The 9,989-nt window shown below is 45.8% G+C and overlaps 1 protein-coding gene across 1 annotated transcript; it reads left to right on the forward strand.

The window, feature by feature from the left end:
- Positions 1-2,870: 2,870 nt before the first annotated feature.
- HDHD3 (haloacid dehalogenase like hydrolase domain containing 3) lies at positions 2,871-9,446 on the forward strand. The gene is made up of 2 exons (XM_040324315.1): positions 2,871-3,008; positions 8,667-9,446. Exons 1-2 carry the CDS (start codon positions 2,873-2,875, stop codon positions 9,392-9,394), a joined length of 864 nt encoding a protein of 287 aa, XP_040180249.1. The 5' UTR covers positions 2,871-2,872; the 3' UTR covers positions 9,395-9,446.
- The last annotated feature ends 543 nt before the right edge of the window (positions 9,447-9,989 follow it).

Consider the following 9,989-nt stretch of genomic DNA (forward strand, 5'->3'; position numbering starts at 1 on the left):
ATGTTTTTTCACATTAATGCATTCTATGCATTAAGGTGAAAAAACATCAGAGGATTAGCGGCAGTTTTGCCAACCTACCAGATTGAAATTTACTGGCACGACAACCGAAATTTACTGGCGCAGCCACATTTTTACTGGCATTTCACAAAAGTTACTAAATTACATTTTTAGGTGCAAATTTCAGTATTTAGGTTACAAACAAGTACGCTAGGCAAATAGCAATGTGATTTAAGATAGATATTAAGGTAAAAAAACATATTTTTGTTATTTTTCAATATAATAAGGGCAAATTATTTAGTCACATCACCCCCTGCCTCCATCTCCCTCTGCCTTCACCCCCCTCTGCGGTGCCACAATCTCCCCTTGCCTCCAATCTCCCTCTGCCTCCAATCTCTCCCTGCCTCCAATATCCCCCAGGCCCCCTGCCTCCAATCATCCCCTGCCTCCATCGTCCCCTGCCTCCATCCCCCTCTGCGGTGCCACCAACAACCCCTGTCTCCATCCCCCACCCTCTGCAGTGCCACCATCCCCCTCTGCGGTGCCACAAACACCCCCTGCCTCCAATCACCCCCTGCCACTAACACCCCCTGCCTCCATTGCCCCCTGCCTCCATCCCCCTCTGCGGTGCTACCGCAGCCACCATCACCCCCTGCCTCCAAATTCCAAGCCGAACCGATCTCTGCAATTTTTACTGGCACATTCCCGCAACCACGGACATTTACAAACGGGGGAAAAAAGTGCCCGTTTTTACGAACTGTCCGTAAAAATACGAACGGTTGGCAACACTGATTAGCGGCCCTCCAGCCCCCCCCCCCCCCCCCCGTTTATTGATAGCAGTGCAGCCATTGGCTCCCGCTGCTGTCAATCAAATTAATGACGCGGGCGGCTGGGCCGAGTGATACTCTTTGCTAATTTTTAAAAAGAAAATATCTTTTTTTCTCAGTTTAGGCCTATATGTATTCTTCTATATATTTTTGGTAAAAAAAAAAAAATGCAAAAAGCGTATAGTGATTGGTTTGCGCAAAAGTTATAGCGCCTACAAAATAGGGGATAAAATTATGACTTTTTTTATTATTATTTTTTTACTAGTAATGGCAATTATCCAGCGATATCTGACAGGACTGCGATATTACGGCGGACACTTTTGACACATTTTTGGGACCATTCACATTTATACAGCTAACAGTGCTATAAATATGCACTGATTTCTGTATAAATGTGACTGGCAGGGAAGGGGTTAACACTAGGGGGGCGATCAAGGGGTTAAAAGTGTTCCCTAGGAAGTGATTCTTACTGTGGGGGGAGGGGACTGACCGGGGGAGGTGACTGATCGGTGTCCCTATGTACAAGGGACACACCATTGGTCTCCTCTCCCTGACAGGACGTGGATCTCTGTGTTTACACACAGAGATCCACGTCCCAGGCTCTGTAACTGCCAATCGCGGGTACCTGGCGGACATCGCGGCCGCCCGGCACGCGCATCGGCACCTGAGTAACGCAGCCCGCGCCCTCCAGGCGGCCAGGAGGCCAGAGGACGTCATATGACGGCCTTCCAGCATTGTAGAGCCGGGATCTTTTACAATAGCCGGGATCTTAAAGTGGAGGTTCCCCCTAAAAAAAATTTTTAACAATACATTGAGAAGACTGATTACACCGCGGGTATGCTGGGGTTTTTTTTTTTCCCCCGTACATACCTCGTTATCGCCGTTTCATCCCTCGCCTTCCGTGTATGATTCTTGCTGGACCTAGTCGATTGACGTTCCTCCGATTGGCGCATACTGCGCGTCACGACTTTCCGACAGAAGCCGAACGTCATTGCGCAGGCGCCGTATAGAGTCGGTCAGTAGAGCGAGGGCAACCATTCTAGCCCTATACCTCCTCTGTAACTCAAAACATGCAACCTGTAGAATTTTTTAAAACGTTGCCTATGGAGATTTTTAAGGGTAAAAGTTGTCGCCATTCCACGAGCGGGCGCAATTTTGAACATGTGACATGTTGGGCATCAATGTATTCGGCGTAACATTATCTTTAACAATATAAAAAAAATTGGGCTAACTTTACTGTTGTCAAAATAGTGTATTTTTTCCAAAAAATGTGCGCTTGTAAGACTGCTGCGTAAATACGGTGTGACAGAAAGTAATGCAACAACCGCCATTTTATTCTCTATGGTGTTTAAAGCGGATCTCCACTCTAAAGTGGAGTCCCGCTGATCGGAACCCTCCCCCCCTCCGGTGTCACATTTGACACCTTTCAGGGGGGAGGGGGGTGCAGATACCTGTCTACAGACAGGTATCTGCACCCACTTCCGGCCCTACGATACGGGCAAAGGACGGGTTTTTTTTCCCCTTCCCGTCCGTCCCCCGTTGTATGCTGGGAACACTCGGCTCCCAGCACACAGCGGGAGCCAATCGGCGGGCGCAGCGCGACTCGCGCATGCGCCGTAGGGAACCGGGCAGTGAAGCCGGAGCGCTTCACTTCCTGGTTCCCTCACCGTGGATGGAGGGGGGAGCAGCAGGGTGACGAGCGATCGGCTCGTCATCTGCTGCGATCACCGCTGGACTCCAGGACAGGTAAGTGTCCTTATATTAAAAGTCAGCAGCTGCAGTATTTGTAGCTGCTGGCTTTTAATATATTTGTTTAGTGGCACATCCGCTTTAAAAAAAATGTATAATGTTTGTGGGTTCTAAGTAATTTTCTAGCAAAAAAAAAATGTTTTTAACTTGTAAACACCAAATCTCAGAAAGAGGCTCAGCCTGAATATTCTACTTATCAAACTAAAAGAAATTAATTGGAGGTGTAAATTCAGTGTAACATGTATAAATAAAAGTTGTTTATATGTAAACGGCCGGGTATCCAGAACCACAAGAACTAAATGAGGAAATGCCATCTAATCCTGAACATGTTATCACACAGTACAGGATGGAACCTTTCTCTCCTGCTCTTGTTTCCAGAGCTGAGGGAAGATTATACAAGAGGCAAATCCTCACACATCCTCGGTCCTATTTCCGGTAAGTGGAAAGTTGGGGAGCAGAAAGCTCATGTAATCAGGGTTCTGTGTGTAGTGTACAGACGTATAAGGATTATTTTTGTCAATAGCTTTATTGATAATTGTTTATGTGTACACTGCAACACGATTCTGTGCATATACAGGATTATAAAGCAAAGTTCTGTACTAACTAGAAATGTGATTATATAGTAGGTCAGGCAGATCTTCGCCCTCCTCACCCACTTCTCATCATTATTCTCCTGATTTGTAATACTTGTTTTGGAAAACCTGGGTGGGAATGACACCCCTCAGCTGCCCTCAGCCTAGGGTTGTCACCTTTTTTTAAAGCCAAACCCCGAACACAGTGGCCTGGGGGTTGGGGACCTCTGTGGGTAGAATATAAAAGATGAAGCTAGGTCGAGTAAATAGATACTAAACATGTTATGCTTTAAAATTGCGACTATTCGTGGAAACAGTGCCAAAATATGGTCCCTAAAATGTCCATAGACAACACTTTGAAAGCCTTTACAAATTACCATTGCAGAGTTACACAGGAGGTCTGACATAAAAATAATTGCTCTGACGTTCACGGCGATACCTCATATGTGTGGTGCAATCGCCGTTCACATATGCGTGCGAGAACCTACGCCTGTATTTGCATTTGCAGAGGGGGATGTGGGCACTTGTTTTTATTAGAGGTGCACCGAAATGGAAATTTCAGAACCAAAACGAAACCAAAATAAAAAAAAATGTCAGACCGAAACCGAACATTACTTTTCTTTTTTCCCCCTATTTCAATTTTTTTTTTTAATAATTGTATGTATTACATGAGGCATTTAAATTAGCTTCATTGATTTAAAATAACCAGAATTGAAAAGCTCCAAGTCAATATAATAAAATAACCAAACTTTTATTTAAAATTGGACACAAATACATAGTATATTAATATATTAAACTTATTGTTGCAAAACAGGAACAACAAATCCAGTAATAAACTCAGCTCTAGACTTTAGCTGTGCCGATCCCCCCCCCCTCCCTCATTTTTAATGTGGCCATCTATTGATATATACCTGCACTGTACCGGAGAATTTCCGCCGCTCTCACAGAAGGTCAGTCTGAGTGGGGTCTGGGCAGAGTCAGGCTGCATTCACACCTAGGCGTACAAAATCGCGGCGACTAATTGCGGCGTTTTGTACCGCGATTTGCGGCGACAAAACGCCGCGATTGTGAATGCAGCCTCACCCCCTCTATGGAGATGGTTCACATCTCCTATGCCGAAAGCCGCCTGAAAAAAAGGTCCGGGACTTTTTTTCAGGCGTTCGGCGTGGAGATGTGAACCATCTCCATAGAGGGCAATGTGTTTTCATCCCTCCAGCGTCTCGGGGCTGCTGCAGCGTCACACTACAGGCGACAAAACGCCTAGGTGTGAATGGGGGCTCACAGTAGGTGGCGGGGGCTTCAGATTGGTGGGCACTGGGCAGTGTTTGGAGTTTGTACTGTGGGCGGCAGGGAAGGGCTGGCAGCCTTAGGCCTGGGGGGCAAGTCCAGTCAAGTGGCCCATTGAACCACCGAATAAGCTCACCATTCATGCCCACCTGTTTTTTCAATGCAGCCTCACCAGTGCCCATCCAATGCAGCCTCACCAGTGCCCATCCAATGCAGCCTCACCAGTGTGTATAAATGCAACCTCACCAATGTCCATCAATGCAGCCTCACCAGTGTCCATAAATGCAGCTTCACCGTGCCCTCATTGCAGCCTCACCGTGCCCTCATTGCAGCCTCACTGTGCCCTCATTGCAGCCTCACCGTTCCCTCATTGCAGCCTCACCGTGCCCATCATTGCAGCCATACTGTGACCCTTATTGCCGCCTTACCGTACCCTTATTGCCGCCTCACTGTGCCCATCATTGCCGCCTTACTGTGCCCTTATTGTCGCATTACTGTACCCTTATTGCCACCTTAATCTGCCCTTATTGCCACCTTACTGTGCCCTATTGCTGTCTTTCTGTGTCCTCATTGCAGCCTCACCATCATCATTGTAAATCACCATAATCACACTTACTCTGCCAGTCAGTGCGTGGACTACGCATCTCCCGCAGCTCTCACAGAGCTGTCTGAAATTTTCGGCCGCGTTGTGACGGAAGTCCCGCCCTCCTCCTAGACTAGCTCGTGTGATAGACGCAGTGTTCCGTCTATCACACGAGCTGCTCTAGAAGGAGGGCGGGACCTTTTTCACGGTACGGCCTAAAATTTCACAGTCCAGCCAGCCCCCAGGCTGAGCCAGTCACAGGATGCGTCCCTGCCATGCCCTGCCTCTGCCTGCCTCCGAGACGCCTGGCAGTTGTAGTTTGCTGCAGTTCCACCCATCACCACCAGGAACGGTGCAGCAGTGCAGACTACAAACAATGCAGCAGCCAGTCAGCCAATTGGCGGCCGCCACTGCCGACTTTTACGATCTAAAGGAAAAAATATAGCAGACAGGCAGCGCGGCCATTTTGAATATAAGGTAGCCGGCCTGGGGGGAAATCTCCATGTTTTCCCCCTGGTGGGCGAGCAGGGGAGGTGGGTCATTATCAGCAAAAAAAATTTTGTTTCGGCATTTCTCCAAAAGAGCTATTTTTGGCTGATATCTATCGGTGCATCCCTAGTTTTTATATTTTATTTTTTTAACACTATAACTTTACGTTTTTGTTGCTATTACAAGGGATAATAGTAACAGCAGCAACTCAAAAGTGAGTTTTCATTCTAAGGGGGGGTTTGCTGATATAAGGAGACTCTGTTCTAATGGGGGGGGGGGGTGCTAATATAAAGAGACTGTAATGTAATGGGGGTCTGTAATGGGGGGAGCGCTGATATGAGGTGACTGATACAATGGTGGTCTCTAATGGGGGGTGCTGACTGCTGGGCTAATGGTTGGTCAGCATTATATCAGCATCCCTCATTAGAGACCACCATTGTATCAGAGTTACCTTATATTAGCAACCCCCCCCCCCCTCCTTCCTTATAGACCCAATTAGATTAGAGTTTCTTTATATTAGCATCCACCCCCATCAGCTCAGAGTTCCTTTATATCAGTGCCTTCCCACTGTTTTACTGTGGTTTAGTAGAGCGATAAGGTGGGAGATCTTGTACAATTCTAACCAGGGGGCACAATCCCCAAGGGTCAATATTTGAAAAGTATGGAAAATTCCTGAGTTTCTTATATAAGGGAAACACAAGAGTGTAGGGGATTTTGACAGCGGTGCCGATAACAATAATCAACAAAAATAGAAAATATTAAACAAGTTAGTTTTATTATTCTAAAAACAGGTTTACAGTACTGCCAAATAAATCATACAGTCAACAGAACTCAAAAGGGTAATGGGATCGATGTGTTTCGCCCAAGTGAGGGCTTCTTCAGGATCCACTTTCCGCAATAGAGACATCAGTACAGCCGTTCAAACGACACACAGGCAGCAATGGCGACACCAAAGGGGTTTTACTGTGGTTTACTGCACGACATAGGTGTAAAGGGGCCATAATGCTGGCCCCACCAGACACCAACTACAAGCTTTGTGTAGGTGAGTTTATCTATTAGACTCTCAAACTGAAGAGTTGTCCTCAAACAACAAAAAGGTAGGCCTCGTACAGAGTGCAGAGTCTTCATAATCATTTTCCCAGGACCTGTATCTACTGTATACAGCCACCCATTGAGATGAATTGGAAGATACATCTACGTGGGTATCTTTCTAGAGCTGCACACAGACGCATGCCCCATATGCTGACGTATACATCCATGCAGTTGCTGTTTGCAACATCCGGCTCATAACTGTGTACAGCCACATCTTCTAATTCATCTCAATGAGTGACTGTACACCGTAGCTGCAGGTCCTGGGAAATGATTACGCAGGCTTTGCATGCTGTACAGCCCTGTGCACCACGTTCAAGGGTGCAGTTATGATACGTTCAATTGAAGTATTCAGATCCTTATGCGATTCTCTGTAAATGTTCTAACCCTCTGATAAAAGAAGAGCTGAAAAAGAAGAAGTTTGAATAGCTGGCACATATCATGTCTAAGTACATTGTAAATGTAAAGAAGTCATTTACTTTGCCAAGTTTGAGTACAAACCGTATTTCCAGACCATGCCAGGTGAAGGTGTTCAGGCTTGCAACTGAAAGGTGAACCGTTCTGTAGTAATGAGCACCTAATCTCTGTGTTATACACAAATTTACTATTAGACAATGTCCTGGATTTCTGCACATTGTTAGTGCTTTATGTACATGGTAACTAAATGTACACGGTGTGCACAGTCTGACCATTTATTAGAGCTGTGCAGAATGTGGAACAGCGTAAATGTTTTAAAGCCTCTGCACTACTTTTTGCTTCCTAATGTTTGATAATAGAAGAGTTCAATCACAGGCGATTGCAAACAGCGGTGACCGGGTTTGCCCGTACAAAGTAATGACAAGCTGACGGGTGCCGCAGCTGTATCCTGTGTTCAGGGCCAGTAATCTGTCTTAGCCAGAGGTAACCAATGGATGTGCAGTTAGGTGCAGAAAAATGCTCAGTTGTAAAATCAAGAAGAAAGAAAAGCTATAACATCACATGGAACCGGCTGCGGATCGCACAGGAATGCTGTACATCCCCATTCTCTAGTTCAGGGCTGAATCTTTGCCTAAATTCGGCCTTGAAACGGAGCTATAACTGCACAGCGTTTCTGTGCAGTGCAGTGCAGTACTTCCTGTTTGCCCTGGATTCCCCTCTCCAGTTGTATTTGTATATCGCTTGATGTTCAGATGCTTTGGTAACAACTTCTCATGGGATGGGTCCATAATGCCCTACCTTCACAAGGTGTTCTCAGTTTGTTCCCATTTTCATTCAGGTAGTAAAACTGATGACATCTATTAAAAGAATAGAATTACGCGTTCTCCATTCCCAAAGCTTCTGTAAACCATTTGCCGACCGGTGACGTTCCGGTATGTCGCTGGATTGGAGAGATCTCGGTCATTGCTGCAGCAATGATCGAGATATCCTTTTTTAGAGCTGGCGATTCCATTCAATGTAAAGATAATCCTAATGGCTGAGAAGCCGTTGGATTACTTTTACAAGCAGAGAAAGGGGGCCCTCCCAACCCCCGCCACCGCCTTTACTGGGCTTTCCTGTGTGATTGGGGAGCCCTGTAAGGATGCGACTAGCGGCATCTGGTTCCTGAGACACAGTGGGAGGAACTGATGATGTTCCTCCCACTGTGTGACATCAGAAACTGGAAGCAATGAAAATGTCATCATTGCCAGTTTCGGTCTCATGTAAACAAGCCATTACCTGCTTGAACAGGCATCTGATCCAACTGATCTTGGTTTGAACAGATGCTTTGGAGGTCAGATCTGGGATCTAATAGACCCTATATGTCTCAATACAGAGTACCTCTAGCTGCCCATGCTATCACTTTTGTGTTGACATTGTGTGGTCAATGAGCAAAATCTCTAACTATTGGAATGGATAGAAATAAAACTTTTTTTTTTTTTTTTCGAAACGGAATAGGAAGGGTAAAAATCAGGCTTCTGTTGTTGCCTGTGTCAACAGTAGGGTCACTAACAGCAGCACCGACTTGGCAGCAGCATAACCCTTTCCCATGCTAACAAAATAGAAAAAATAACTTTCAGCTGTTATTGGGCTATAAACTCCTCTCTCACTCTGCAGAATACAAGATGAAACTCCGGCTTCTCACCTGGGATGTGAAAGACACGTTACTTCGCTTACGTCTTCCTGTTGGACAGCAATATCAGGCCGAAGCCAAGAGGAGAGGGCTTCAGGTAGATCCATCTGTACTGGAGGCTTCTTTTCGACAGGTTTATCGAAGTCATTGGCATCTCTTCCCCAACTACGGCCTGTCTCAAGGCATGACTTCCCATCAGTGGTGGCTGGATGTGGTGTCTCAGACCTTTCACCTATCTGGTGTCCAGGACGAGAGGACTGTACAGCCCTTGGCAGAAAAACTCTATCAAGATTTCTGCACTGACAAGTACTGGGAGGTGTTACCGGGTGCCAGGAAAGCTCTCCAAGGTTGTAGCGACTTAGGCCTAAAGATGGCAGTCATCTCCAACTTTGACCGCCGATTGGAGGACGTCTTAAGGAACTGTGACTTAGACAGACATTTTGATTTTGTGCTGACTTCTGAGACTGCTGGGTGTGCCAAGCCCAATTCAGGGATCTTTCTCAAAGCTTTAAATCTTGCCAGTGTGTCACCTCAACACTCCGCCCATATTGGTGATGATTATAATAATGACTATAAAGGGCCTCAGCAAGTTGGCATGCTCAGCTTTCTATTCCAGACAGAAAATGACCGGCTTAAAGAACGGATTCCAGAGGATCATATTATACATTCTCTAGATCAGCTTGTTCCTAGGATTCAGAGAGTTATGAAATAATATCATATATACTGTTTGTGTGTGTATATATAATATATATTACAAAAAAAAATTGAGTTTTCTGCTAATGGGAAGTACATCTTACAATCTTATTTGTCCCAACATCACGTTTTTATTAGGATTTCCAAAAAAAGTAAGAAACCTAGGGTTGCACCAATACCAGTTTATTTTTTTTATTGGTGAGTACGAGTACTTGTACTTTGTCACAAACTCGCCAATACTGAGTACCGATACCTTTGAGACACGATTTGACCCTATACAAAATGATTTATTGTGTGCAATGCCTGTGACATTCGGCCAACACATTTCCTATAAATAGACCCTATGGGGCAGATCCACAGAGCGAGTATGCCGGCGTATCTACTGATACGCCGTCGTACTTTCAAATTTCTCGAGTCGTATCTTTGGTTTGAATCCTCAAACTAAGATACAACGGCATCTGGGTTAGATCCGACAGGTGTACGTCTTCGTACGCCTTCGGATCTTAGATGCAATACTTCGGCGTCCGCTGGGTGGAGTTCATGTTGTTTTCCGCGACGAGTATGCAAATTAGCTATTTCCGACGATCCACGAACGTACGCGCGGCCGTCACATT

Source organism: Rana temporaria, chromosome 9 (assembly GCF_905171775.1).
Source record: "Rana temporaria chromosome 9, aRanTem1.1, whole genome shotgun sequence".
Lineage (NCBI taxonomy): Eukaryota > Metazoa > Chordata > Amphibia > Anura > Ranidae > Rana > Rana temporaria.

What these genes read in the sequence shown, in the direction of transcription:
- HDHD3 (XM_040324315.1), top strand. Translation starts at nt 2,873, where the DNA reads ATGAGGAAATGCCATCTAATCCTGAACATGTTATCACACAGTACAGGA. An exon ending in CATCCTCGGTCCTATTTCCG is followed by an intron (nt 3,009 to 8,666) that starts GTAAGTGGAAAG and finishes CTCACTCTGCAG; the next exon opens with AATACAAGATGAAACTCCGG.